Genomic DNA, 27,138 nt, shown 5'->3' with positions numbered 1-27,138 from the left:
GCCCCGTCCCGTCCCGCCCCGCCCCGTACAGTGAGCGCGTGCGCTCGACGCCCCCCCCCCCCCCGCCAGGACTTTGTGATCGGCATCACCATCTGGACGTGCCTCGACCCGACCAACTTCCTCGCGCCGCCCGCCGCCATCCCGTGGATCATCGCGCTCGCCTACGGCGTCTGCATCTGGGGCTACGCGCCCGTCGGCCGTGCGTCCCGTCCCGTCCCCTCCCCTCGCTCTTCCATTCCCGCTCACCCGAACTGACCCTGGTTGACCAGTCGCGGCGAACACCGCGCGCGACATGGGCGGCCGCCTGCTCGTGCTCACGATCTGGGGCACCAAAGCCGCGGGCGGGCGCTACGCGGCCATCGCCGCGCTCACCAACATCCCCAGCACGCTCTTCGCCGCCGCCGTCTACGAGCTCTTCCTCGCCGACTCGAACCGCAGTGCGTCCCCTCTCCCCTCTCCCCGCATACCCCTTCCGATTGCTGACGCTGCGTGCAGTCGTGCCGGACGCGCACAGGGAGTTTGTCGAGTGCCACATGGCGCACCACGCCGAGGAGGACGACGACGACGACGAGCTCGTGCGCCGGCGGCGCTCCGCGTCGTCCTCGTCCGGCGTGGACGTAAAGGAGGTCACGGAGCTCAACCCATGAACCCATGATGACGATTCTCAGATGCTGCCACGAGATCTTGCCCCGCTACATCGCTACCCTTTTTCCAGCCTGTTCTGCTGTCCTGTTGTATTATACTAGTAAAACATATATTTGGCCGGAGCTGATAGTGTACACGAACGCACGGATGGTGTGTAGCTCCCGGAATGCGTTCCCTTTTTTCGAAGCGTATGAACAACGTAAGTAATGGTCTGTCCGTCCGTCATGAAGGGCTCATAGCTTGGACTTGGCTCCGTGGTCGACTTTGACGACCCTGCACCATGGCAAGGCATATTAGACCAGCTATTTCGCAAGATCAACACCGGAAGACACGCACAATTTCCCGGTGTTGCCGCCGGTGAACAACATGGTCAGCGCCGAGGGCGCGTTCTCCAGGCCCTCGACGATATGGAACTTGCGCTTCAGGCTGCCATCTGCGAGCCACCCCGCGATCTCCTTCATCGCCTTTGGGAACTGGTCGGCATAGTCGAACCTGTGTATAGTTGATGTGAGAGGGGAGCGCGAGAGGAAGCGGGGGACGCGTACACGATGAACCCCTGCAGCTTGGCGCGCTGCCCGATGAGGGCTAGGTAGGATGTGAGGCCTTTGGGTTTCCTGTCTGCAAGATGGTTAGATGGAGACGTTCGCGACATGGATGACGCTTACTATAATCCGAAATGGCGCCTTCATACGCGATCAGCACTCCCAACCAACCCAAACACCCAGAGAGACCACACACCACACAACGCGATCCTCGCCCCCTTGTTCAACCTCGTCAACAAAAAGTCCAACATCTCCCCGCCCACATTATCGAAATACACGTCCACCCACCCCACCTTCTTCATCTCCTCCTTCCACTGCGGGTCTTTATAATTCAACGCGCGGTCCACGCCGACCTCGCGCTCGAGCCACGCGCATTTCTCGGGCGAGCCGGCGATGGCGACCACCTTTGCGCCGCGCTTCTTGCCCATCTGGCAGACGAGCGAGCCGACGGAGCCCGCGGCGCCCGAGACGACGAGGGTCTCGCCGGGTTGGAGCTGGCCGACGTCTTCGAGGCCCTAGGGGGCGGTAAGTGATAGAAGGGAGGGGAGGGGAGGGGGACGTACGAAGTAGGCGGTCATGCCGGACATGCCCAGGGGACCGAGAAAGTCGAGGAGCTCGGCGCCCTTGGGTAGCCTGTGCAGAGTTGGGCCATATCGTCACACGGAGAATCCTCAGACTCACTCGATCTTCTCCACGGCCTTGGCCTTCATAACCGCATACTCTGTCCATCCTACAGCCGCGCATCAAGCACCACGCGAAGGACACCATGCAACGGCACGTACCAAACGTCCCCCTGACCAGATCGCCCGCCCTGAACGCCGCGCCCTCGCCGGCCTGCACGACCGTGCCCAGCCCCGCGGCGCGCATGACCTCGCCGATCTGGACGGGCGGGACGTAGCTGCGCGCGTCGTTGAGCCAGCCGCGCATGGCGGGGTCGAGGGAGAGCCAGTGGACCTGGACGAGGAGCTCGCCGGCGTTCGGCGCCAGGCCTGCGAGGGGCAGGGATTCCGTGCGGAAGGTGGTGGGCGTGATGTCGCCGGCGCCGGGGCGCTCTTGGAGGACGATGCGCGTGTAGGCTGGGGGATGTGGTGAGCGGGGGAGAGGGGGGGGAGGGGGGACTTACTGCTCATGGTAGTGGTGGTTGGGGAAGAGGCGAATGGCCGGGTGTAGACGCCCTCCGGCTATGGCACTCGACATGCCAGCATCACGTGCAACCGCCCGACGGGTTACAGGGCCATTTCATTGCGCTGTAGGATATTATATTCACAAATACGGGTAGTAAACGAGTTGCAGCACATGATAGAGAACACTTCAGCGCCGACATCGAGCTCCTTTCATGAGCACCGCCACACTTTACCGCGCATGTGATTCTCTGCCCACCGCTGCCCGCCCATGTCCTCGTCCTGCCCGCCGTCACCGCCCGCGATGAGCACAAAGTCGCTGCTGCGCCTGTCGCGGCACACCGTCAAGCAGCTCCAGTTCATCGCGCCCGGGCTGCTCATCACGTACGCCTTCGACGTCCACGGCAAGCTCTGCGCGATCGTCGATCATCGCGCCGGCTGGGCGCGGACGGTATTCTCCTCCTGCTATTCGCTTGGGCGCGGACGCTGATGACGCGGGTGCTAGGACGCTCGCGCTGTCCTCGCTCGCGATGGGCGCGTTGACAGTCTGCCTCTTCCTCTACGTCCTCCTCGTCCCGTGGATCAGAGGGCTCCCGCCAGACGTACGCCGCCCCTTCCCAGTTCATACCATTCTCTTACCAATCCCCTACCGCGTCTAGTACCGCTCCTGGCGCCAATCCGGCGAACTCTCCAAGGTCATCCCAGTAAGTTGTTCCCGCCAAATGCCTCTGCAAATTCACATAGTGACCGTGCTGAACCGGGTAGATGCTCACAGCGTCGATCGTGACCGGCTGGTCCTCGCTGTCGTTTACGCTCGCCCGGTGGTCCGGGCTCGGATTTATGGAGGGCATCATAGGCGGTCAGTGCGGTCCTTTGGTTTGAGGGCTGGGCTCCGAACTGACTTCCCCGGCCCCTCTCCTGCACTCAACGCGTCCCCGACCCGCAGCCTCCGGCGTCTACGCACTCGCCTTTGGCCTCCTCGGCCTCCTCCCCGCCCCCCGCGTCCGCCGCAGATAGCCGCCCTCCGACGTCCCTCGCGCCTACCCCCGCTAATAACATAGACAGCCCTTGGGTACCTCGCCGAGCCCGCGCACGATTGGACAATTCCGCCTCTTATCTCTATAATATCGCACAAATGTACCACCCTCATAGGATCAGAGACAATGTCATGTATATATTGCTTGCAATTACCGATCCGCAGCCCGTGTAAGCTACCCGGGTCCCAGCGTCCGTGTGCCCTGCTCAACTTACAAATAAACAACCCGCGTCAAGAAGCGATGAGAAAAAGATGAGCTGAGAGAGGGAGAGAGATGAGGAGAGAGATGGAGCAAGATGGTACTACAACTACAATTCTAGCGATTAATACACAACCCGCTTGCGTACCGATACATTCCGTTCGTGCGATCGTCATGCGTTGCCGTGAAAGCGACGCCAATCTCGTGTGCTGGGGCGGTTAATACACCTTGGACGGCCAGTCGGGCATGTTCGCGACGGCGGCGTTGACCGCCTCGCGCACGCGCTGCCGGCTCGCCATGTCGCTCGACTGGCGGTAGCCCGTGAAGACCTCGCGCAGCTGGAACGCCGACGCCGCGATCGCGTCTTTAACCCGTAAGAATCAGCCCAGCCCCGCCGGCATTACACACCACCCACCGTAGTAGCTATCCGCCTCCTTCAACAGCTACCAACACCACACAACATCACCAAACCGGACTAGTCGATAACGGAAACCACTCACCCCCTGCAGCCTTGCCCTCTCCTGGTCGACGCCATACCACCCCTGCCCGCCGCCGCCAAGGACGCCAATGCGCCCCTGGAGCTCCCCGCGGCGCTCGGCCCACGCGTCCTTGAGCGCGTCGCACGCGCCCTCGAGCTGGCGCCACGCGTACGCGTCCCAGCCCTCCAGCGCGGGCTTGTTCTGGCGGATGTACTCGCGCGGGTGCGTCGCCTTCCACGAGGAGCCGGAGGACGAGCGCGCGTGCTGGGGTTGGGGCTGGGATTGTTGTGGTTGCGGGGCGTACGGGTCGAATTCGGCGGGGTACGAGGGCCCCTGGGGGGGTTGTGGCGCGTTGTTGTACCCCGGCTGGTACATCCCGTACGGGCTCGCGCCGGCGGGGTACCCGGTATATTGTGGCTGCTGCTGCTGGGGCAATCCGTACCCCAGCGCGTGCTGTTGCTGCTGCTGATACACGCCCGGATCGGGCGCGGGCGAGTACGCCATGCCCGTCATCTGCGGCTGCATGCCGTACCCCCAGCTCGGTTGCTGCTGCTGCTGGTGGTACGGCGCCGACACGTAGCCCGTCGTCGGCTGGGCCGCGAGCTGGTATGTCGGGTAGCCATTGACGGGGCCGGCGGGGGAGCCGGGCTGCTGCTGGGCGGCCCAGGAGGTGTACTGGCTCTGGGCGAGTTGTGGTGGCGAGCCGGCAGAGATGTCGGGGAAGCGGGCGTAGGCGCTGGAGGACTGGTCGATGAACGGGTTGTTCGTCATCGAGCGGGGCGGCGGTCGGGCGTTGAAGTTGGGGAATGGAACGAGGCGAGTTGTCGATGGAAGAGCGATCGCGAGCAGGCCATGCACGCCCGGCCACTGCTGCACCGCCACAGGCACTGGCCTTACGTACTCAGTTCCCTTTTGCAGCTATGTTTGACCCGAAATAGTAATGTCCACAGGTAGCTTTATCCTGTGTTCCTTGAATCCTTTTACAACATCTTCGTCGCCACAGACTTTGTACGGACGGCGCGGAACACGCTGGAGCCGCTATCAACACGTGTAGGCGCAAAGCAGCTCCCCGGCCGGGCGAAATGAACGCGTTATCCCTGGTCCTCCTCGCCTTCTCGGCGTGTCCCACGCACCCGCCCCTTCCATGCCCGTATTACTCTCCAGCACTACTCTCCGCTCAACATGTTTCTGTCTCTGCCCGTGACGCTGTTATCGCTCTTGTCGGCGCTGCTGCCGCCGACGTACGCCCAGCAGTGCCGGCTCGTCCGCCAGGACTTGGTGCCCTCGCCCGACAACCCTTTTCCGACGTCCGCTCCTGGCTCGGGGAATGTCACCACCGGCTCCGGCTCGGGTTCAGGCACGGGGACTGGGAACAGCAGCAGTACGAACGGGACCGCGACGCTGCAGCCCTTCAAGTACGGCCAGCAGCCTGTTCGGGGAGTTAACATGTGAGTGCTCTTGTTCTCTTCTATCGAATAGAGTCAGGGTGAGACGTTCTCCAGTGGTGGATGGCTTGTGTTAGAGGTGCGAGTATTGTCATCCTCGGTCAAACTGCAGACTTACCCCTTACAGCCCTGGATCACCCCGAGTTTCTTCAATGCTACGAACAACACCGACGTCGTGGACGAGTACACCCTCGGGCAACTCGTAGACCGCGACACCGCCCTGCAGATGCTCCAGAACCACTGGGAGACCTGGATAACCGAGCAAGACTTTAAAGACATCGCCGCCGCAGGGCTCAACCACGTCCGGTGCGTTCCCAGTCTATAACCATTCCATCCATCACGCTAATCCCTCCATGCCCCGCAGAATCCCCATCGGCTACTGGTCCGTCCCCATCACCCCCGCCGACACCAACTACACCACCTCCGTCGACCCCTACATCCCCGGTGCCTGGCCCTACCTCCTCAAAGCGCTCAACTGGGCCAAATCCGCGGGGCTGCACGTCGTGCTCGACCTGCACGGCGCGCCCGGCTCGCAGAACGGGTTCGACAACTCCGGGCAGCGCACCTCCACGCCCGTCTGGGGCGCGAACCCCGCCAACGTGAGCCGCACCCTTGACATCGTCACGTTCATGGTCAAGGAGGTCGGCGGGCTCGTGGACGTGATCGAGCTCCTGAACGAGCCGGCGGGGTTCCAGGGCGGGGGGTGGCCGGCCGCGATCAGGGGGTATTGGCAGGACGGGTACGATGCGGTGCGGAAGGCGGTCGGGAGTGGGATCAGGGTGATGATCGAGGACGCGTTTTTGGGGATCAATGTGAGTCGCGTGGGCTTTTGGGCGCTGGGTGGGTGTTGATGCTTGGGAAGCAATGGGAGGGGTTCTTGACGGCGCCCGACGCGCAGGGGGTGATCATGGACACGGTGAGCGGCCCGGGACGGCTCGTCCCCAGCGGGGCTGACCGTGCCCGCAGCACCAATACCAGGTATTCAACACGGACCAGCTCGGCTACTCGCCAGACGAGCACATCAACGTAAGCCCCCTTCCCCGTCTTCCCCTCTCCCCTTTAACCCTCTCGCCTTCCTACCCTCAGTTCACGTGCACCCTGAAATCGGGCTACTCCGCCTACGTGGACGACAACATCTGGATGGTGATGGGCGAGTGGACGACCGCGGTCACCGACTGCGCGACGTGGCTCAACGGGCGCGGCGTCGGCGCGCGCTGGGACGGGTCCATGGACGTCGGGCAGACGTTTGGGTCCTGTGCGGGGTACACGGGCGACCAGGGGGGGTGGTCGGATAGCTACAAGACATTTCTACGAAGGTGAGTGCGGTTGCCCGCATCGAGACCGCGGGACGGGCTGAATGTCGTGGTGGTGGCGGGTAGGTACTGGGAGGCGCAGGTGGCCGTGGCGGAGGCGGCGAGCGGGTGGATATACTGGTGCTGGAAGGTGCGTCCGCCCCTCTTCATACCCGGCGCTTCCTGCCGAGCTGAGACCCGGCTGCGCGCACAGACGGAAAGCGCGGACGACTGGAGCTACCAGAAGGGCCTCGAGGGCGGGTGGATCCCGCAGGACCCGTCGGATCGCCTTTACCCGGATATCTGCGGTTGAGGTGCATAGCAGACGGGCACTGGCAGGTACTTAAGTTATTATGATTACGAATATAGACGGGGTGTATATGGACGGCGCGAATATAGCTATGGCCACGATGATGCTGTACAGCGGATTCGGGCTGCGTGTATGATACGTATCCGGGAGGCGCTGGTCTGGCCCTTGCGTTGTGGCATTATTTTGCATGGCGAGTTACCTGGAGGTGAAGTCACCTTTGGCTGTCCGATCCGACAAGCCACCTGCGGAAAGTGTTGGGTGGCGATGGAAGAGGCACTTTCCTGCAGGGTAATTCGGCACAACCAAGTGTTGCTCAACTGAACATGATATTGGTGGTACCCTGTAGCGCCCGCGTTGGTTTTCTGCTGAGTATAAGCGGAAGAACGGCTACTTGGCCTCTAGCGGCTACTCTGTAATAGGAATACGCTGGCTGCAGAATCTGCACCTTTACCGAGTTTGCGCACGCTTTTCTGTCGACGGAGTTGGTCCAGCTGGACCTGTCGGAGAATTCGCGGAGTCTACACCGACAGAAACCACAAGAAATTGTCGTCCGCAATAGTCAGAGCTACAGGCTACAGCTACATATATATACCGTGGAACAACGCGCAAAAAGACATATAGGTGCAAAGGCACAGACAACCGCACAAGATATTCCCGCCGTCAGGATTCGGGGACCCACAAAGCCAAACATATCTGGACACAGGAATTCTTGTCCAGCATGCCGTCACACTGCACCTGCATGCATAGCCCACACGTGCAGGACACAGACGCTGTGCGTCCAGCGCGCATATAACCTTGCACCCACCACGGTACGTCGCGATCACAGCTGCTGCATCCGAGTCCGAGCCTGTAGATACCCCAGGTGAGCACGCGGGCGCGCTGACGAGACAGGACCGTGAAGCCGGGGAGCAGCGACCGACTTCGTTCTGTCGGTCACAGATGGCTCTCGCATAGCGCAATGGTCGGCAGTTGTGCTATGCGCGAGCCGGCTGTGTGCGGTCAGCATTCCTGTGCTATGGCGTGTCCGTGCTTATCGAGTTGACTCTTGAACAGGTCGTGATACCCCCCGTGATATCCAGAGAGACCCGATAGCGCGATGACTACGCAGGGCCGTAAGTCTGGTCAATCCGGTCGTTTTCCTGGTCGTTGACTCGAAGTTGCTTGCAGAGGGACGGCAGTTGCTCAATACCTATCTGCAAAAGAAGGGCATCCCAGACCGGCCTGATTATGAAGAGTCTGTGGTAGGGGAGCCCCACATACCGACATGGAGGGCAGTTGCGAAAAGTGAGCGAGTAGACGATTACATCGATGCCACGGACTCATGGACTGTCATCAGTGGGTACGATCATCTGTGGGACAGGAACGGGCAACAGCAAAGGTGCGGCGAGAGATGCAGCCGCCCTGAAGACCCTCCGCAACTTCGAAGCCGCAGAAGGCTCTTCGACCCAACCAGTCCATAGGGAGCTTCGCAGGTACCTTCAGTCCGCACTCATGAGCCAGAGTACCGCCACCGTCTCGGGTGTCCAGCTCTCCATGGGGCAGGCGACGTCGCGCTCGGGACCCGCCGCCGCGGTCAGCTACTCGCCCGTGATCCCGCGCCGAGCTTCGCCGCCTCCGATCGCCAGTCCCCCGCCGATCCCTGTGAGCCCTGAGTACGCGTCCCGACAGACATCTGTCGCGACGTCGATAGGTTCCGTGGACGACCGGACACCCTTGCTGTCTCGGCGGCCGCAGCAGCCGGATGTTGCCCCTCCCGCACCGCGCACACCACCACCACCACCAGACCCTTTGTCATCGCGTGGTCTGGAGATCGCAGCCCCGCAGACGCAGACGCCGAGTTCAAGTCCGAGTTCGTCGGGCACGCCGTCGCGCTCGTCCGTGCAGACGGATACATCGAGGCCGTCTCCGCCGCCGTCACCCCCTTCTTCTCCCGGCGGCCCCGTCCCAGTAGAGAAGTTTAATCTGACAGTCTTCCTTGACCCGGATCATCGTGAAACGATAGAGATCATCGAAGGCTGGGACGACGAAGAAATTTTGAAAAACTTGAAGAGTACGTACGACGAGATGCGAGGTTTGTGGCGGAGGAGATTGTCGGCGAAGCGGCTCAGGTGGGTGAGCTTTGGTCTTGCAGCCCCACGCCAGGTCTGACCATGGCATGTAACAGTGCGGTCTGGCTAGTGAAGGTGATCTTGTCCTACCGTTTTGTAATGTCAGTTTGTTGATATCCCACAGTATGCTCCCGCATATTGGTGCGAGAAGAGCACACACCATCCAGAACTGCCGGAGCCCTTTAACATCCCCGCGTACATGCGTACGCCCGACCGCGGGCGCGGGACGGACGGATTGCGACGCTACCTCGCGGCGATCTGCGGCGCGACGAATGAGCAGCTCGGAGTGAACCGCGAGGGTGCGGATTACAGGCTCGGCCTCAAGTTCGTCGAGAGCTGGCAGCTCCTGCCGATGCTCCTTGCCTGCTTGGTCGTGATGCTCTCGACGCTCGGATTTGCGATTGGGTATTATAAAGTGTATGGAGACGCGTCTACGGCGTTTACGATTGCTTGTGAGTGCTCGGGTTGGTTTTCTTCGTCCAGAATTGGGTGGCTCATGGCTTTGTCCAGCGTACATGGCTGCTCTTGTAGCCATGGTTCTGGCATTGGTCCAAGTCGTCATTTCTTTAGGGAGCTGAGTGCGCAGCGTGTCATGTCGCATCGCGTCGTCCCGTGTACCGCAGGTCTTGGGATTGTGTTTGATCGCGTTTCATAGACTGAATTGAACGATGCTGCTGTTGAGGATGTGGTAGTCGTATTGCGGGCTCGAACAGCATTCGGAGAAAGTCTTGCCCCCAATATCAACTGCATTCCAGTCCCTTCGTTTCAGTTTCCTCGAGTCAAGCTTCGGACTTTATATCGAGCTTATTGCCAATTGCACAGCCGCATGCACACGGAAATTGCGTGGCTGGTCGGCCTTATCAGATTAGATCGGCTTCCCGGCCGGGCCGCATGCTTTCGTACTCAGTCGTGTTGCGTGGTGGCTATGGCACGACTGCGTGTCCGTCGGCGTCAACGTGAATGGATCTACCTTCATGGCCCGTATAAATACGACGGCGGCGAGGCTCATAACATACAACAATGGCTCCTCAGACACTCCCCGTCCTCATCGTAAGCAGTATTCACCCGCATCAGTCACCTGTCTCTCCTCTGATTCCGCGCACAGGCTGGCGCAGGTCCCACCGGTCTTGTAGCTGCTCTGACCCTTCGCCAGAACGGCATACCTGTGCGCATCATCGATAAAGTTCCCGAGCCGCCGTTTGGTTCTCGAGGAGCAGGCATTCAGGTGAGGCTGCGAGGTCACATCCGTCTCCTATACGCATTGACAAAGGAACCTAGCCTCGGACGCTGGAGGTATACAAGCTGCTGGGCGTCCTTCCGGATATCTTGAAGCATGGTACCCCGACGCCTCCCTTCCATATCTACAACTATCCAGAGGGCAAAGAAATCATCAAGGAATTCTTCCTGAGCCCGCGAAGCTATCCCACTCCCGGGATGCCCTTTGTACGTCTTCATCTGCGTGGGGCTGAACCGCGACCTGATCCTCCTCCGTCAGTACAACCCCATGCTTCTCGGGCAAGACATAGCATGCGGTATTCTCCGCTCGCATCTGAGCAAGTACGACTGTCACGTCGAATTCGGCTCGGAATTACGTGCACTCGAGCAGCACGACGACCACGTTGTCGCGCACATCGTCCGCGCAGGAGGGCCAAACGGATCGGAGGAGACGTTCTCCGCCAGCTATGTCATCGGCTCGGACGGTGCAAGAGGTACGAGTCCCGCGGGCGCCTTGCTTCACGGACTGATCGAGATCCCTGTGATGCAGGCGCTGTGAGGAAGCTCCTAGGTTTGCAGTTCGATGGCGTGACCAGGGACGACGCGGGGATCATCCTTGGAGACTTACGAGCAACAAATCTCCCTCGTGATGCAAGTCCTTGCTTGTGCCGTCTTTGACTGGACTGACAGATCTCCACTTTAGTGTTGGGCCGGCTGGGGTCCGAACGGCAAACCGATGTAAGCACAGCTGCATATATCCTGGAGAATGCGCTGGACTTGAGGCGCGATCGCAGATTCTCGGTGTTGCCGCGTTACTCGCACGACGACGATACGTTCTGGGTCACGCTCATGGCGTTCGACAAGGATGTCGACTACGACAGACTGGTGCGGCATCCCGAAGAGTTCAAGGCAGTAGTGCAAAAGATCACAGGCCGCCCGGATATCGAGATCCTCGAGTTCCTGTCGTTGGCGTTTATCAGGTGAGACTTCGCTCCCTCACATTGAACGTACAGCTGCTTACCCTTCTACCGATACAGATTCAACATCCGCATGGTCAAAGAGTTCCAACGAGGCAGAGTTTTCGTCGCAGGAGGCGAGTCGAATTCCCCTGATGGTACTTTGGTCGCTGACGTCCTGGACAGATGCTGCACATGTCCACAGCCCCGCCGGAGGCCAAGGCTTGAACAGCAGCGTCATGGACGCGGTTCGTTCCCACCCTTCCCATTCCACATCCCTGCCTGACTAACCAATCCCCTTGCAGTTCAACCTCGCCTGGAAAATCAGCCTCGTGCACAAAGGTGCCGCGTCCCCTACCCTCTTCGCGTCCTACACAGCCGAGCGCGCGCCCGTGATCGAGAAGATGCTCAAGCTGTCCACAGAGACGCTCGACAAGACCGTCGGAAACGACGATGACGGCTGGAAGCGCGGGACGCGGTTCTACCAGCTGGACACGAACTACCGCGGGAGCCCGATCGCGCTCGAGGGGCGCGGCGAGGACGTCCCCGCGCCCCCGGCGAACATGTACACATTCGGCGACCTGGGGCGGGTGCGCGCGGGCGACCGCGCGCCCGATGCGCCGAATCTGCTCGACCTGAAGGACCCCGCGGCGGCGGGGCTGGCGCGCTTTTACGACCTGTTCACGCCCACGAAGCACACGGTCCTGATATTCTCGGATAGGGCAGCGGCCGCGGACGAGGTTGTGAGCGCGCTGGGCGGGTACCCCGCGGGCTTGGTGCAGTCGGTCGCGGTGCTGCCCGCGATGACGTCGGTGCGCGAGGGGCTGGTGCTCCCCAAGGCGGATTTTGTGGTCAAGGACACGGATCGGCATGCTTATGAGGGGTATTCTGCGGACCACACGAAGGCGGAGCCGACGGTGGCCGTCGTTCGGCCGGACAGTTTTGTAGGCGCGACCGGTAGGGGCGTGGCTACTGTGAAGGAGTACTTCAGTCGGATCTTTGCTTAGAGGACGGATGCGTATACCTGAACTTGGATAATCTGTATTAGTAGTCATGATAGTCAAGATAACTCAACTCACATTCATGGAAAAGGGACAGTGTGCGCATGTTGCTAGACACATCCCGCTGGCTAGCATTTATTTGGGACGGCGACTCTATTTAGTCATGGAAGTATCTGCGCAACCTGTGAGGCCTGATCGAGGAACGCAGTCATGACTTCGCCATTCAACAAAAGGTGCAGGCCAAAACGGTCTCCAGAGAGCTCTTCAACACTATGAAAGATGCCTACCGTGTATGAAGTAGGTGCATCGACGGAGGTTTACGTGTTCGGACGTGTGTCGGACAGCTTCAATGTCCGGCCCGAATTACCGGAGGCTTAAGCAGGGAAACAAATATCCATAAACACATCAGTGGCTGTCAGCGCGCACAGTACTTGAGGCTGCGGGGACCTCATTAATCAGGCGCACATCTAACACTACAATCGTCGAGGTCAATGCCGTCCGCAACGACCTCGAGCTTCCCTTCAGCTACGACCGAGAGAGACGCGGACACGATGTCCGACTCTGACTGGTTCGACATCGCGAGTGGCAGGGACTCCGAGGACGCCGACTCGGTCGCCTCGCGCAATCTGTCGCGACGCTCGTCCATCAGCCTCGCAGGCACCAGCGACAGCGCAGGACATGCTCTGATTGAGAGGTGGGAGGGTCTGATTGGCGAGCACGACAGCGAGGACGAGTCTCTCGTGGGAGAGGGCGAGCCACTTGGGAACCCCTTTACCGATATCGTCGCATCGCAGCCCCAGGAGGAGAACGACCACCCGCAAGGGGACGCCGCCGAAGAAGAAAGCGTCAAGGCTGCTTTGGAACAGAGTATGATTAGCACCCTGAGCTCCTCGCGGTCAAGCTCGCACTCCTTTGGGCGCGCAGACCTCAGACTCTCCTTCCCTGATCCTATTTTGTCCAACTCAGCTTTGCTTTCCAGAGCTGAACAACGCGATGACCTGGACAGGTCCTACGACCGAATATCACCCTCGCATTCTGATGTCCAGCTCGGCAAGCTGACGGAGAGCAGCCCGACTGATGCACCTATGACTCTGGACGACCTGGGTATCATCCCCACACCCAAGGTTGTCTCAGTTGTCTCGGCTTCATACGTCCCAGCTCCCGTAGAATTCGACCTTGACATTACTTTGTACGGCTGCTCCACGCGCGTGCAGCTGTCGTTCGTGGAATCTCTCCTCCGCAAGATCGACCCCGTGTCCCGGAGCCAGATGTGTTCCCCTGACACATGGATCCAAGTCCTGAAGAATGGCACTAAGCCTCGAGTTATTGCTATCAAGGATCGCACCCTTTCTGCGGGGCGAGATGCCGCAATGGTGGTATGTTGTACATTTCATCTGTCTCCGTACTCTAACTTCATCAGCGTTTCCAGCCGCGTCTCGAGTCGTCCTCCCACACTCCAGACCGGCCGGTCGCTTCGTTGGCTATCATATACTTACCCTCCTCGATCACCGGGGATTCCATTGCAGAGCATACGTACTACCTCCCCGTCTTAGTGCCACCGTCCTGCATCATCAACTCCTTCTCAGAGGAGATAGAGAGGCATGCTGCGAGGCATCGATGGGAGATGCTGGATATACCGGAGAGCAAGGTTCTGACCCTCACGCGGACCCAGAAACAGGAGATCATAGACGCTAATCAAGTGGATTCGTTGGACGCCGATGACGTCTGCAGTGCGTTCGAAGCGCTGTTCGCGGAGTCTGAGAGTCGTAGTGTGCAAGGACATGCTCCGCTGAAGGACTTGGGCACTAGAGTCAACGTCTTGACTGTGTAAGTTGCATTCACATCTAATATCTTGTGATACTCATGGAGAGACCACGCAGACTCACGTTGCTTCTCTCGGTCCTCTTGACCTACACCCTGAAGGACGTCCGTGCCTCCTTCCCTCCAGCCAGCGTGGTATCGCTGAACGGGTCTCGCACCATCGACAGTCCTAACCGATCCGTCTCCGTTCCTCAGCCCGTCGCCGTCCCGCTTGCGGACAACAACAGTGGCAAAGCCATGATCTCCTCGTCTATGAAGGATCTGGCCCTCGCCATCTTCGACACGGGGTCCGGATCTGGCTCTTCTTCCCCCGTGCCTTCGGGCTCCAAGCGCATGCCAGCTGCTGAGCGGGGAGCTAGAACGGGAAGGCATACGTGCTCAAGACCGAGCGCGCCCCTGGCGAAGCTTCCCGCAGCTGAGCTGATCCTTCGTCCGGACTACTCTGTACCGGCGTTGAACAACGCTGCCAGTGCGGCCGTCTCCAAGGCGCTCTCTGTCATTACCCCCGCTCATTCCACCCTCAAGGGCAAGGGTAAAGCCAAAGACGACGGGCGGGAGGATGTCACGGCCTTGAGCCTTCGCGTCATGGGCTCATTATCTGAATGGTTCGACGTACAGACTATCTTGAACGGCGTCAGACGGGATGTTAGCGACCTCGTGAACGCCTTGGAAGATCTGATGCACATGCTGGGCGGGATAGTCGAACAGGGCCGGAAGAGTCTCCTGACGTTCGTTGCTAGCTTAGAGCGTCCTACTGGGGAAGCGCCGGAGCAGTACGAAGCTCCTGTACCCGACGGGAGAGGTCTACGAGAGGCGCTTACCGAGAGGCATTCCAGAGCAAAGCAGAGGGCTAAGGAGATTAAGGAGGCCGGCTCGAGGTGGATGGCGGACGTGAAGCATAGGGCGGAAGACTGTGCCAAGGAGCGCGTCGTCGCTCTTGGGGGACCGGTCTCCGGCCATATTGAACGCCCCAAGCGCGCCTGCGACAGGAAGGGGGATCTCAGGGAGCTCTCGAGGGGCATACTGGATTATGTCCTCTGATGGCTCGCTTTGTATGTGGTATTGAGCGCCATTCGCTCCTGTATGTTTTATGTTCCATGCCATATCTGTATTTCCATCTCAAGTTCTGTAACAATATGTACCCGCGTATATGGACTTTCGGCTCTCTTCCGAGCCCTCCTGTCATTTATTTGATGTACTATCGTTGTAGAAGTTAGGATGTCTATTATCACCTTTCAAGCATTTATCCTCGCCTTGCGCGCTCGGCACTGCTCATGGTCGGGTGGCGGCATTAGTTCTCCTTCAGATGTGGCCCTCGAACGCAGAACACATTATGAAAAGATACTGTACGCAAATCATCCTCCTACTGGAATACGGATGAATTAGATATGGATTGATATTCGACTGGAGAGAGGACGACGAGACAAATTAAAACGACTTCATCTTCAAGCTACCGGTACCGGCTTGCGCGTTGCATAATGCTTGCTTGATTAGTTGGACCTCCAGAAAGGTCCATCCACCTCCCACCATGATTGACTTCAGAAAGTCGTCTTGATATGAAGCAGGCAACCTGACCAGCTGATGGAGAGCCTGTCCACTAGTCACGCCACCTTTGACCAGTCCGTTCAAGAACTTGCGGACTGGTAAGTCCGAGCACTTGAGGAACCACTTGATGGGGCCTAGAGGGTCATCCGGATCCGGCTTCATCTCATCATCAACTTCGTCCGTAAGGTCGATGGTGACCTTCTCTCCTTTCGAGACGGGTGCATTTCCTGTCTGTTAGCCAGGGAGTGCAGATGGGTTAGCGATGCGACTAGGCGAGAATAGCGACGGTGAATACTTACATGAGCACTGTTCTTGAGGAGCTGTGAAAGCTTCTATGGACGAACGTCATCAGTAAGGGCGTGTTCTCGTCGTTGATGAATACGAACACTTAGTGGAATGTCTTCCTCGTCGTCAAGCTCATCGAATTCCTCCGAATCCTCTTGTCTCCTTACTCTCTTGGATGGTGGAGCCGCTGCTGCGTCTTCCCCCAGAGCTTTGCGCTTGCGTTTACTGGCCTGCTTACGAGGCGATTTCGGCTGCGAGGCAGTCTTGACGGATGTTGTGGTCGGTGGAGCATCTGCTTTGCTCTGTGACGGCTGACTTCGTCCATTGGTAGAGGAGAGCTTACTCTAGAGCATAGGGGCGTCAGCGCAAAATAATACGGGTCAATGTGCTATGTGCGTACACGCTGTCTCTTCAGCCATGCTTTGGCTCCTTCCGACACATATTCTTCATCGCTCTCCACATTGTCGCGAGGCTTATAACCGTTGCTCATGGCTTTCCTGCAGGTCACAATGGTACACTCTACGGCATCGGCAATGGCTGGCGAAGTAAATCGGGGACGTAGGACGCGGCAAGTCGCTCGGTCATGCCTGTCGAGTTTGTTGCGTCTCGCAGTACCATCTGCTCTGGTCCCTGTTCCACGTTCCTTTCGAGGAGGGCAGAGCTCCGGCGGCACATGGTGACTCCGGGTCTTGGGTTTCGTGCGGGAGGAGACGGGAGTAGTGGGAATTCGAGGTAAAGCCGTCCACTGGGGAATCAACCATGTAAGTGCGCTTCCGACACATGACAGGACAGAGGGCACCTGCGACATAGTGTTGCGAAGCTGGCTAATGCTTAATTAAACGCGCTCGAGACGCATTAAATACGCGTAACGCGACGCGATTTTCGCACGGCACGAGCCGGAGCGGGGGTCTGTTAGGTTATCGTTCCTTTCTGACAAGACGTAAAACAGGGACTTTTGAGTGACTGACTTTTGATCCGCTTGTTTGAAGGTATGAAATGACCGCCAGTAGAAAGGGCAAGGATGGTCAATAGAGGATCTTGCTAATTCACGAGCCGCTGCTATCCGGTCGCAGGTCACTGGCACGCGGACAATTAAGAGAGAGGGGGGCCGAGGCATGTCATCTCCGATCCTCAAATGTTCCACTGATACACTTGCCGTGAACTGTCGTCGGGGACCTTGAGAAAAGCGCCCGCGCGCGTCAATGCGTCAACACCGGCTCCCTAGCAGTGGCAGGCTCCGTGAACCTGAATAACTCAGATCGCTTATCCCGATTTCAAAGCGAACTCACCGATCAGACTTCATTCGATCGCGACTTTGTCCGCTTGGCGGCGTCACTCTGGATGCGATAGACAGAACTTGGACAGAATCGCCTGCTCGAGTAATTATAATGAAACATTGTCGCGCTAGGAAGAGAGATATCAGCACCGGACTGTCGAAACGGGGCGCAAGAAAGACATGGGCAGAAGGGGATGCTAAGCTAATTTATAGCGATCGGGACTGGCATTGCCAGTTGAGACACAGAGCCAACTGTTCAAGAAATCTACTCTAAGTACTTGGACTTCGAAGAATTACCTCGTTGATTCGAAACATGAGACGAGCCCAGCCACCTTGAGAAACTCTGCTCTCCACTGACTTATCTTCCAACCAGCCCGGCGAATATGCTGCGATCATTATTATCCCGAAAACCAGACTGTCTCATGTCTTTATGGCCCTCACTTATACTCGTAACGATCGCACTTTACGACATCCAAGTTCTCGAGATAATGTGTCCCTTAGCACTTGTTCCACTTTGTCCGGGATGCTGATAATGCCCTGGATGGAAAAGCCCGCCACCAGCGCCTTGGATAATGGGATGCCACCACCGCTCTTGCATTTGGACAGCTAAGTCAGCTCTTGGTCTGTGTTTCACGGTACATAGCGGGCCGCATGCCGCAAGAAGCATTCGAATGCGCCTATATCAGATTATTCCTTGTCCTCCCAGACTGACATGCCACTTAGTACTAGGAACTTGAATGCAATGCGACATACCAGTACCACCATTTCCTAAGCGGAAATCCTCAGTTTCTATGGTCTTCAAGTTAGACAATGACTGAAAGGACAAATTACACGGGGTGAAGGTACCTGAACTGCAATAAAATATCTCGCTAGACTCGGCTAGCCGCTAGAGGTGTCGATTCAGTCGAGAGACGCGTTCGAGCGGGCTTTGAAACTGGGCTCGCGGAGCTATGAATCAACTTCATGGCCACACTAGTACTGCCACAAACGTTCACCTTAACATTCCCAATTATTGCTACGGGCCAGTGCATCGACATTGCTCCGAGTTCAATACTGAAGGGCACTGTGCCAAGTTGAAGGCGGTGCCAATCTAAAGCTGTTACTAGACTTCCAGAGTAGGAATCAAGCTGCTGTACGTTCGCAAACCGATGGATACTTGTGTGGATGGCAACTTCCTTGCGGAAGGTAAAGTTGGTCGAGAGTCATGAAGGGTACCCTCACCAAGCTCTGACCTGATGAAGGTATTCCTGTGATTATCAGCCGGATCAGATGGCCTGACCACTTTCCGCCGCAGATAGGTTCTAATTTCTTCAGTAAGACAACTCTAAGTGGCATTCCCACATATTGCGATGTTGGTTCCTGTCGAAGTAGCTTTGCGCTCACAGGCTGTCGCACTTTCACCGCAGTAGTCCGGGGGTATATATACACTGAACTGGACGCTATACCCCCCGTGAAGCGCCTCCTCATAGCCTGGTCGTCAAAAATGGACCTCACGCTTACACTTGGTGCACTCTATGATGGAGCGGTTGTATCAACTGTGTGAGCGCTGTGTTGCTATAAGCTCTGAGAGACTCACGAGACTTGCGTCCACAGTCTTTATGGCCTTACCTGCGGGCAGACGTACAGATACTTCAAGGCCTACCCTGATGACAAGATTACTCTGAGGATCATGGTCCGCCCTTACTATGTGTCATTAAAAACCTGCCCTGAATGCCAATCGTGTCAAAGGTCTTTCTGACATTCCTGGTACCGTATTCTTCTTGTTACAGCTCCCGACGCTCAGTCATTTCTCTCCGCAGCTCGACACATTCGAACGATTACTCCTAGGCCACGCTTTATGGTTCTATCTTATTCGGAAATGCGATGGGCATTCACCTTCGGATACTACTCCCATCTGGTACGTATGCACATATTCCTCCGTTTTGTGCAAAGTCTGAACTGCCACAGGAGCTATTATGTAGGTTTTCAGTACCTTAAACGCATGTTCCCGCTTACATTACGATTTTTGAAGGGTGTCATAATTCCTGCGGTACTCTTACAATTGTACCGCACGGCTCGTGCTTAACAGACCTCCCTTTCAGCAGCTCTCCATCTTCATCGTCCAATGGTAAGCTGAGACTATCACACTGCTGCGATTGCTCTGATACATCTTCTGATATAGTTTCTACATAAGAAGAATATGGTCACGTATGCATCAGAACCTTCTATCTTTTAATCTCTCTCTCTGATGTCAGTTATTCTAGTCGGACAGAGAAAACTCACATTGCTCCTCGTGAGTTTGACTGTTGTTCTACGGCGACTCAGTGGCCGAACAGCAGTTCCTTTCAGGTCCTCGGAGCAATTATGGAACTCCGTGAGACCACAGATCTGTCGTCATAAATACTACTGAACCTACATCATCTTCAGTGGCGGGCATTGGTGAGTAGAGTCAATACCCAATGTATGTGTAACACTGTCGATGCCAATTATCCAGGATTTATTGTGACTGCGTAAGGAAAATCCAGTCCGAAGGTTGACAGAAAGCTTACATACAAGACTACATGAAGCTACATGACAAATGGTCTGTATCTGGATTCTTATCATACGACGACGTTGGCGGCACATAACGTACGTTCGAGCTTGGAACCGTCTACTCCCATCATACATAGAATCACATATTCCTTAGGTCATTCTGTACATCGGTGCCTGTTCTACCCTCCTAACGGATATTGGTATAACTTTCAGTATGTGCTCGCTTCTCTACCAAGTGCGGAGATCATCGCTCGAAACATCAAGGTAAGATGTTTCACGTCCAATGATATGCTCATAGAAATGCGCTGTCTCTTAGATCCGTGCTCGATACTCTATTTAACTATGCAATGACCACGGGGCTGCTGGTGACGTGAGACTATCTACTATACTACCGCAACTCCACTGGATGACCGAACATCGTGCCTTTCAGAATTTTCACGGCAGTCTTGATGATCGTAGTAAGTTCCCTTGTTCTGAGCGGAAGGCAGTAGCTTATAGGACAATAATCGACAGTCTAGTGCCCTCCCGAATACTTTGCTATTTGACGGACTATACCTTTCGGCCGGAAAACGTGAGTCCGGCCATGCCTCTGGACTGGACTTTCTATCTCAACAGTTTTCTTTGGACAGTATATATCAATTCCATGCTAGCTGCGTGGGTCTATTGAGCTACTTCTTGAGCAATGACCAGATTTGACCTCCACAACAGACTCAATAGCCGTCAATCACTGCGAGCACGCCTCGGGGACATTGTTCAAGAGATCCCACTCCAATCAAACGACATTGTTCAAGAGAGCCCACTACAATCAAACCGCACTAGTCCCCAAGACAGGGGGCCCCGATCGCGTAAGGCTCCTCAGCAAGGACGCGCACGTGGAAAACAATTGTTCGCAAACTGAACCGGCCGCAGCATCAGTGTGCGAACTCATGAGATTTGAGGCGGACGTTGGCGTCGCCAAGTACTCAGGTAGCTCTGACGACTCATTAGCCTGGAATCCAGTCGGATGCTTTTCTTTCCTGAGGCATAACGGATCGCTTCTGTCAACGGGGCGCCGGTGTTGGAGAGATGTCGGATACTTGTCGGCCTCATTCGCTGCTTCTACACCATCAGAGACGTCCAACTTTTCCCATTCGAACACGTTACAAATAAAATACATTCTTTACCCAAGCAAGCGTCCTACGACGAGACTCGTACATTTCCGTAAAACGCGTGTCTCCCTCGTGTCTTCTCCCCCCCCCCCCCCTGTCCATCTGAAGTATCTAGCACAATCGTTCAGCTCCAGATCGACATTCAGGACCCTTTAAACGTAGGAGACGGTAACAGAGCTACCGCTGGTCGAGGCAGAGGTCAAGACCTTGCCATTTTGCTCAATGTCGATGAGGGTGGCACCGGACGGGCCGATGGAACCAGAGCCGGTAGTTGCCGATGCACTCGAGAAGGTGACCGTGCCGAAGTTAGCCAAAGGGACGAGGCTGCCGTTCTCCTCGTAATCCTCGACTATCCACTCTGCGTTCTCCTCGCAAAGGGCAGAGGACGAGGTGAGCGACTTTGACACCGTCTGACCGGTGGACAGGTTCTCGATCACGGCTGTGCCGGACGTGGTACTCGAGGCAGTGACGGTCACGCGGATCTGGTTACCGGCGCTGATGGAAATGCCGGAGAAATCATAGGCGTAGTCGGGGTACCATTCATACCAAGCTATTGAACGCAAGCATATTAGATTTCCGCGGAACCTTGGATTCCGGAGTGACCCACCATCGTAGGAAGTACGACCATTGCTGACAGTGAAGTCAACACCGGTTTGCAGGATGGCGGTACCGCAGGTGTCACCGTCAATACCAACCCAGGCGGAGGAGGAGTAAGTTCCCGAGCCACCACTGGGTGCCTTGGGGGTAGGGACGGTGAAGGTACCGGTAACGGATTTGAAGCTGCCCTGGAGATTATCATCACGAGTGAGGACGACTTCTGTGCGATAATGATCTTTTGCAAACTGACCGAAGGGTACGTGTCGTAGACGGCACCAGCCCAGTTGGAGCTGTACTCAACATGGGAGGTGTTGCTAGCGAGTGCCTCGGGGCTGGCAACGCGCTGCAAGGGACGCGTGAGGTGAGAGCCTGCAGCCCGACGAGCAAGCCGGTCGGAGAGACCAGAGGGCCGAGCGAGTGCGCTGGTGGCCAAGAGCGCGTAGCTGAGGAGAGTGAGGGCGAACATGGTCACTAATACGCAGGCGAGGGGCTCTGACGACTCGAAGGTAGGCTAGCGGAACCGAGAGGTACCTGGCTAGAACAGGCTGGTTGAGTGAGGCTTTTATAGGGTCAGGCAAGGTGCGTACCAGCGTGCCGGAGGTATGCATGACTTCATGCTTGCATACGTCGTGTTCCATCTTCGCACTGGAGATGAGAGCTTGCTTCGGACATGAATCAAAGCTGCTTAGCAGACCGTAGGGGGATGATAGCTATTATTAGTCTCCAATAAGGTTTTAGATCTCTTATGCCTGCATGGTCGCTTGGTTCTCGTCTTCGAAGAAGTGGAGAGAATCCCAACAGCCCACACGCTGGCGTCAACACCGGGTACCCTGAGAGGAAGATAAGAACGCATGAATACCTCATGATCCGTATGGAGAGAACGTCGTGGGGAAATCTTGCATCCCGGAAACATCAGCTGAACTGAGCCTCAACGCAGGCGACGCATTCAACTTGAAGTTGTTCGACGTTGTGAACATGCATTGTGTTACTTATTCATATCATGAAGTGTTGATTCGTAAACCTGTATAACCGTTCAGTTATTATCTACATAGAAACTGTAGCACTGCACCGGAATCACCACAGCAACTATCTGTGCGGACAGATCACGACAGGTCTTGCATAGTAGGCGGTTATTTGGATCCGAAGCCAATGCGGCCGAACCCGGCTCCAATGGCATCATTTGGCAATCGTCGCAATTGTGCACGAATCTGCTGTCTGTTCTGCGGCCTGAGCGCTGAGCACCGCGATTCCCTCGTCTTTCGGCCCCGCGCTGAGCTGCCATATGGATTGGAATATTCGGGAACTGGGAATGGGGTCAGAGAGTTCAAGTGGGGGACTGAGACTGTCACTTAAACAGTGTTTATCTCAGCATCTGCGATGATGGACTCCCTGAACCCATGTCTGTCTGCGATATCATAACGGCGGCCGGCAGAGTTCCATATGGACTGCATGGATCCGCTCGTTTCTGGATGCTCGGATTCCAGTGTTGAGCAAGTCTGCAAACACTGTGGGATCCTACGAAGCCCCCGCGTTGACATTGTTCGCATGTTGCGCTCGAAATGACGTGCCCTTGGTCCCCAGGCCTTTTGTGCAAGCATGAAGGTCATACTAGTACAGTACCGATTTGCACACTTTCCTGGCTCCGTCGATGAGCTCAAGGGATGCGTTTGTGGTAATAGATGCCGGAAATGAACTGTACACGGCAGGTGAGTTACCCAGAATCGAAGGGCGGGCGAGTGGACGCTCTGAACCGGAGCGTTCATGTCTGTTCCATGCCATTCCCAATACGCACATCTTTCCTTTCCGAGGGAGCATCTCGATGACGCTGCTGATCCTGACCATCTATCAGAGCTGTGCGTGTCGTAACTCGAACACTTCCATTCCTCTCACGTTGCAGGCGCTTTATTGGATCCTTCAGGACCGGAGAGATCAAACGGTATGTATAGGCCTGTCGAGGGCCGCGTGACATCCGAGTTTATCGTACCGTATTGTTTTCACCGAGATCAGCCACAAAGCCTGTACCATCAGCGCCCGAGAATCATTGCTCGTGGTTTTATGGCATTAAGAAAGAGACCAGATGGTACATACAAAGCCATGCGTACGCCCCCGCTTCTTTTCTTATCGTTTCCTCGAAAATGACAGAGGACTTCCCGCATTTTACTACCCTTCCAGAGATGTACTAGAACCTCGCATTAAGCCCGGGTCCGACGGTCGGGAAGGTCGTCGATCTTGACCGATTACCGTATGGTCGATGGTCACCTCTGTGGCGCATGTCTACCGCTGTCTTTGAGATAACAATCTACTTGAAGTCCTACCTCCTCCATAGATTTGTCCTTTCCTGTCTTCTATGCATGATCCGTCCTTTTCCGGACATCCTCGGAAACCCAGCGTAGTCTATGCGTACGTATGCCCATCTCAGTCAGTTGGATATTGGAATATTGACTGGCCACTTTAGAGAACCAATGCCGAAGGCTAACTGTGCGAAACGGTTGCCACTGCTTCGAACAGGTCCCTTACGGCAAAGCTGTTGTCATTGGACTCGCCCGAGATAATTTCGTACTTGGTGACACACGACTCAAGCAGTGATCGATCCGGTATGAGACCGATGTCGACGATTCATCGGGTTCTTCCTGGTCCCTTCTGCTCAGTAGTAAGTCCATGCTGCGAGAAGGTGGCTGGATACAAAGCCCAGACCATTCCCATTTTCCGCAAGTCATGCTCCCACTCGCAACTTAGTCGGAGAACTTAGCTTTGCTCTTGTTTCATGATACAGTCTCTAGACCAGTCGAAGATCCGCTTTTCACGAAACTTTTCTGGGAGCTGCGGTCCCGAGGATTCTTGACCCTTCCAGAGGAACTGTAGCTCGTGCTCGAGCTTGCATAAGCGGATCATGGTGTGAACATCTTTTTCCCATATTCCACATGATCACCCATTCATTCAGCTCACGCGTCTCAGGGAACGTCATTTTCCTCCAGGCTTTGTCTCATCTGTAGTCGGAATGGAAGACTAACATGACTTTCCGTGTGCCAAGTATGTACTAATGTGTGATCTTCAGGCTTGCTGGGAATTGTGCAAAATGGCAGCGCGAGAAGAACGGTACGACAACTCCGCCCCTCTAGGTTGTGCTCGTCTAGACGCCGGGAACTTGGACTTCAGACCCTCTGAGTCCAGCAAGTTCGCTTGGGTGAGTGGACCGGCCCATAATTGGTGTTCCCGTAGAACGCTACCTTCCTGCAGTACCAGTACGCAAAGCAGAGCCTTTCACGAGATATTTCTGCACTCACAGAATGTAGCGACTGCGACACAGAGCTCCTTGAGAATCAATCGGCTCATGCAGCAAGTCCGAAGCGCTGAATATGAGCAACCACAGTATGTCCAAGACTTAGCTTGCGAGTGGATGGTGAAGATAGGTTGCGACATGACTTCCCCTTGCTTTTCGAAACCGATATGCTACGTTGGTTTTGATCATCCTCCATGAGATAGCCTTGGCGATATTCGGTTATGATACTAATAGCTAGGGCGAGATATGGGTGTACTGGCAGTGATTCTGTTGTCACGAGATGCGTCCAAGTGGCACAAGTTGCAGGCGTTGACTAGAAATCACGGTGCAGAGATATCAGCAGTTAACATTATGCATCTTGCCGGTTGTCTCAGCGTCCCTTGGCTCTCAGCAGACCTCTCCATCCTCGAATCGTCAGACGTAGTCAGACCTGCGAGTTCGGCGGGCTGTATCTCTGAATCTGCCGTAGCGAGACACCACGTGCACCAATTCTACGAGCGGAGACCATCCACGACGTGAAGATAATCCAGAAATTGTCAGTCGAAGAGCCTGAGGATGAGCAGCCCATGCAGCCCATTCTTGGTTGATTTCACCTAGGCCTCAGGCTGCAGTATTGAGTCAACTTGATATTCAACATCATATCTGGGATGATATCATTGATATACTGTAGGTACTTCAGGGTTAGGGTTTCCGCTCCCGCCACATGTCATGCAAATGATGAACGAGGACAGCAGCCTTACCAGGGAGGTTGGAATATCTTGCCTTATATGCAGTACCCTCTATTCCTATGCGATAGACGCGACAGGGACGGATCTCATAGTGGAAGTTGCCTATTTGTGTTGCCGCAACACCTGTAAGTATAACCTTCACAATATCCATTCCAACCACAACTTCCTCAAATCCACAATCCAAAGGAAGGCGACTCGGACTGACTCGGAGAGCACATCAGATCTTACGCCAAAACGACGGGCCTGGGGATCGAACCCAGAATCTCCAGCTAAGGTCACGGATGAACCGGAAACTGGCGCGTTAACCATTACGCTAGTCCGCCGACATCGGATTAAGCTTTCAATGTGATAACAGGTCACTCGTCTCATTTCCAGCCTCGCGACTATGAAGTACTGTACCATTTCGATCAATTCGGCAGGCGGTGTGACATGTGACACGTTTTATGGATTCGTCTCGGTTTGTCGATTCGTCAAGTTGCTATATATGGTGCGAAGTGGGGCCGCAGGCAAGCTCCGGATACCTGATATGGAAGGTCCCACGGTTGGAGAGGACCTGTGACCCGTGACGCGCGCCAAATTTCGTCTTCGGCAGCTACCCCTGTGACCTGTGACTGCCGAATAGATCGAAATCATACAGTACCCTCCCCACCGAGAACGTCCAGGCGACTGGGAGGTTCGCCCGCCGAACGCGTTCGCGAACGTGTTCGGCGAATGTCTGGGCACGTGAGGGGATGCCACGCCACCTGAGCCTAGGGAATCGCCGCAACTGTTATTGAGCGAGAAAGGCAATGGCGGCTATGCTTTCAATCCATAAAATACAGTTTGTTATGCACATATTATTGTACCATACCAGGGATATTGATGATGTGAATAGAGTAATTTCCCTGAATTTCAAGTTGTCCATCACATTTCCAATGCAATGCCAGTAGTATTGACCATGGAAACTGTTAGGGGGAGGGCACGGAAGGGGCTTCAATGGGTTCGTGTGACCCCAATTGGACAGACAGCTTCGATTACTCACCACATTTTTTTACAATTACCCAGCAATCTCAATCTCACAGACCGATTACAATAAACTTACAAGTTAAAACCATCAGGCTATGCAGATTTTATCATAAGCAGGAGGGGTACGCGTCTGTGGCCGGTGGACAGAGCCACAGAATCGACACGCGCCCACGTGCACCGTGGTGTGGTTCTCACGTTCGCATTTGCAGTTCGCGAACGCGTTCGGCGGTGTGACCTCCCAGTGGGGTCGACTTTCTGTCCCCACCCATAATGTAAGGTTAAGGCTATCACAGGAAAGAGACACGTCCACTCTATATATATTTGCCTGATGACCTACGTAACAAGAACAAGATCGATGCGAGAAAGGTGAAAGCAGCCTTTTCTTTTTTAGAGAACCAAGGGCATGAAACGGACAGGCAACAAATGCGCTCGAGCCTGAGGAAGAAAGAGCGAACGACGAGACGCCGTTCTTTACCAGAATCGCTGACGAGGCTATCCCCTGGCTGACTGCCAATTATACCGTCAACGTCGGCTGCATCCTGTAGTCAGCGACGTGCCTCTTCTCCAGAAGCAGCAGCATGTCAGTACTCGTA

At 56.0% G+C, this 27,138-nt stretch overlaps 11 protein-coding genes and 1 non-coding gene across 12 annotated transcripts in view; 7 read left to right on the top strand and 5 right to left on the bottom strand.

Moving 5' to 3' along the window:
- GLOTRDRAFT_116747 (aquaporin-like protein) overlaps positions 1–647 on the top strand; it is a gene marked incomplete at its 3' end in the record, with an annotated part of 2,198 nt that extends 1,551 nt beyond the window's left edge. Inside the window, exons 7-9 of the mRNA XM_007869244.1 lie at positions 70–199; positions 270–437; positions 496–647. Of these exons, the coding sequence (XP_007867435.1) occupies positions 70–199; positions 270–437; positions 496–647 (450 nt within the window). The remainder of the gene's footprint in view (positions 1–69; positions 200–269; positions 438–495) is intronic.
- Positions 300–2,327, bottom strand: GLOTRDRAFT_78016 (NAD P-binding protein). The gene is made up of 10 exons (XM_007869243.1): positions 2,311–2,327; positions 1,970–2,263; positions 1,869–1,917; positions 1,751–1,820; positions 1,384–1,702; positions 1,311–1,328; positions 1,191–1,263; positions 982–1,137; positions 496–918; positions 300–437 (listed from the first exon to the last, which is right to left on the bottom strand). Exons 1-9 carry the CDS (start codon positions 2,315–2,317, stop codon positions 879–881), a joined length of 1,026 nt encoding a protein of 341 aa, XP_007867434.1. The 5' UTR covers positions 2,318–2,327; the 3' UTR covers positions 300–437; positions 496–878.
- A 511-nt stretch (positions 2,328–2,838) lies between these two features.
- GLOTRDRAFT_106629 (uncharacterized protein) lies at positions 2,839–3,325 on the top strand (the record flags this gene model as incomplete). The annotated part of the gene is made up of 4 exons (XM_007869242.1): positions 2,839–2,910; positions 2,968–3,012; positions 3,074–3,167; positions 3,255–3,325. 4 exons carry the CDS (start codon positions 2,839–2,841, stop codon positions 3,323–3,325), a joined length of 282 nt encoding a protein of 93 aa, XP_007867433.1.
- A 436-nt stretch (positions 3,326–3,761) lies between these two features.
- On the bottom strand, positions 3,762–4,818 carry GLOTRDRAFT_139489 (uncharacterized protein; the record flags this gene model as incomplete). Its single annotated transcript, XM_007869241.1, has 3 exons — positions 4,044–4,818; positions 3,959–3,986; positions 3,762–3,907 (listed from the first exon to the last, which is right to left on the bottom strand). Exons 1-3 carry the CDS (start codon positions 4,791–4,793, stop codon positions 3,762–3,764), a joined length of 924 nt encoding a protein of 307 aa, XP_007867432.1. The 5' UTR covers positions 4,794–4,818.
- Positions 4,819–5,204: 386 nt separating this feature from the next.
- On the top strand, positions 5,205–7,169 carry GLOTRDRAFT_78009 (glycoside hydrolase; the record flags this gene model as incomplete). Its single annotated transcript, XM_007869240.1, has 9 exons — positions 5,205–5,470; positions 5,525–5,543; positions 5,592–5,773; positions 5,832–6,279; positions 6,330–6,383; positions 6,434–6,493; positions 6,554–6,783; positions 6,847–6,910; positions 6,974–7,169. 9 exons carry the CDS (start codon positions 5,205–5,207, stop codon positions 7,070–7,072), a joined length of 1,422 nt encoding a protein of 473 aa, XP_007867431.1. The 3' UTR covers positions 7,073–7,169.
- A 996-nt stretch (positions 7,170–8,165) lies between these two features.
- On the top strand, positions 8,166–9,755 carry GLOTRDRAFT_130472 (uncharacterized protein; the record flags this gene model as incomplete). The annotated part of the gene is made up of 6 exons (XM_007869239.1): positions 8,166–8,181; positions 8,237–8,353; positions 8,406–9,177; positions 9,234–9,252; positions 9,302–9,629; positions 9,688–9,755. The coding sequence occupies 6 exons, from the start codon at positions 8,166–8,168 to the stop codon at positions 9,753–9,755; spliced, it is 1,320 nt and encodes a 439-aa protein (XP_007867430.1).
- Positions 9,756–10,141: 386 nt separating this feature from the next.
- GLOTRDRAFT_62586 (monooxygenase) lies at positions 10,142–12,439 on the top strand. Its single transcript, XM_007869238.1, has 10 exons — positions 10,142–10,227; positions 10,283–10,402; positions 10,456–10,620; positions 10,673–10,886; positions 10,943–11,043; positions 11,096–11,130; positions 11,187–11,372; positions 11,430–11,485; positions 11,535–11,596; positions 11,654–12,439. Exons 1-10 carry the CDS (start codon positions 10,198–10,200, stop codon positions 12,353–12,355), a joined length of 1,671 nt encoding a protein of 556 aa, XP_007867429.1. The 5' UTR covers positions 10,142–10,197; the 3' UTR covers positions 12,356–12,439.
- A 1,168-nt stretch (positions 12,440–13,607) lies between these two features.
- On the top strand, positions 13,608–15,341 carry GLOTRDRAFT_111538 (uncharacterized protein). The gene is made up of 3 exons (XM_007869237.1): positions 13,608–13,725; positions 13,779–14,176; positions 14,230–15,341. The coding sequence occupies exons 1-3, from the start codon at positions 13,618–13,620 to the stop codon at positions 15,209–15,211; spliced, it is 1,488 nt and encodes a 495-aa protein (XP_007867428.1). The 5' UTR covers positions 13,608–13,617; the 3' UTR covers positions 15,212–15,341.
- Positions 15,342–15,598: 257 nt separating this feature from the next.
- Positions 15,599–16,490, bottom strand: GLOTRDRAFT_139485 (uncharacterized protein; the record flags this gene model as incomplete). Its single annotated transcript, XM_007869236.1, has 4 exons — positions 15,599–15,946; positions 16,015–16,047; positions 16,102–16,344; positions 16,401–16,490. 4 exons carry the CDS (start codon positions 16,488–16,490, stop codon positions 15,599–15,601), a joined length of 714 nt encoding a protein of 237 aa, XP_007867427.1.
- Positions 16,491–18,759: 2,269 nt separating this feature from the next.
- Positions 18,760–20,454, top strand: GLOTRDRAFT_94458 (uncharacterized protein; the record flags this gene model as incomplete). Its single annotated transcript, XM_007869235.1, has 11 exons — positions 18,760–18,815; positions 18,870–18,948; positions 19,104–19,173; positions 19,288–19,383; positions 19,520–19,548; positions 19,683–19,694; positions 19,942–20,051; positions 20,104–20,157; positions 20,218–20,245; positions 20,301–20,358; positions 20,417–20,454. 11 exons carry the CDS (start codon positions 18,760–18,762, stop codon positions 20,452–20,454), a joined length of 630 nt encoding a protein of 209 aa, XP_007867426.1.
- Positions 20,455–21,025: 571 nt separating this feature from the next.
- On the bottom strand, positions 21,026–22,293 carry GLOTRDRAFT_62581 (uncharacterized protein). The gene is made up of 4 exons (XM_007869234.1): positions 22,120–22,293; positions 21,783–22,063; positions 21,543–21,720; positions 21,026–21,485 (listed from the first exon to the last, which is right to left on the bottom strand). The coding sequence occupies exons 2-4, from the start codon at positions 21,996–21,998 to the stop codon at positions 21,088–21,090; spliced, it is 792 nt and encodes a 263-aa protein (XP_007867425.1). The 5' UTR covers positions 21,999–22,063; positions 22,120–22,293; the 3' UTR covers positions 21,026–21,087.
- Positions 22,294–25,775: 3,482 nt separating this feature from the next.
- GLOTRDRAFT_t87 lies at positions 25,776–25,863 on the bottom strand. The gene has a single exon. It is a non-coding gene; the product is annotated as a tRNA-Arg (tRNA).
- Between the last annotated feature and the right edge of the window lie 1,275 nt (positions 25,864–27,138).

The sequence above is a fragment of the Gloeophyllum trabeum genome (assembly GCF_000344685.1).
Source record: "Gloeophyllum trabeum ATCC 11539 unplaced genomic scaffold GLOTRscaffold_00009, whole genome shotgun sequence".
NCBI classification, from domain to species: Eukaryota; Fungi; Basidiomycota; class Agaricomycetes; order Gloeophyllales; family Gloeophyllaceae; genus Gloeophyllum; species Gloeophyllum trabeum.
This window is presented reverse-complemented; position numbering and strand designations above follow the sequence as displayed.

Coding starts and splice junctions, on each gene's coding strand:
- GLOTRDRAFT_62586 (XM_007869238.1), top strand. CDS start 10,198: ATGGCTCCTCAGACACTCCCCGTCCTCATC. Junction 10,228..10,282: donor AGACACTCCCCGTCCTCATC/GTAAGCAGTATT, acceptor TTCCGCGCACAG/GCTGGCGCAGGTCCCACCGG. Junction 10,403..10,455: donor CTCGAGGAGCAGGCATTCAG/GTGAGGCTGCGA, acceptor AAAGGAACCTAG/CCTCGGACGCTGGAGGTATA.
- GLOTRDRAFT_78016 (XM_007869243.1), bottom strand. Junction 1,821..1,868: donor AAGGCCGTGGAGAAGATCGA/GTGAGTCTGAGG, acceptor AACTCTGCACAG/GCTACCCAAGGGCGCCGAGC. Junction 1,138..1,190: donor AAGCTGCAGGGGTTCATCGT/GTACGCGTCCCC, acceptor AACTATACACAG/GTTCGACTATGCCGACCAGT.
- GLOTRDRAFT_111538 (XM_007869237.1), top strand. CDS start 13,618: ATGTGTTCCCCTGACACATGGATCCAAGTCCTGAAGAATGGCACTAAG. Junction 13,726..13,778: donor GGCGAGATGCCGCAATGGTG/GTATGTTGTACA, acceptor CAGCGTTTCCAG/CCGCGTCTCGAGTCGTCCTC. Junction 14,177..14,229: donor AGAGTCAACGTCTTGACTGT/GTAAGTTGCATT, acceptor GAGACCACGCAG/ACTCACGTTGCTTCTCTCGG.
- GLOTRDRAFT_62581 (XM_007869234.1), bottom strand. CDS start 21,998: ATGTTCGCCCTCACTCTCCTCAGCTACGCGCTCTTGGCCACCAGCGCA. Junction 21,721..21,782: donor TCTACGACACGTACCCTTCG/GTCAGTTTGCAA, acceptor GATAATCTCCAG/GGCAGCTTCAAATCCGTTAC. Junction 21,486..21,542: donor TGGTCGTACTTCCTACGATG/GTGGGTCACTCC, acceptor TGCGTTCAATAG/CTTGGTATGAATGGTACCCC.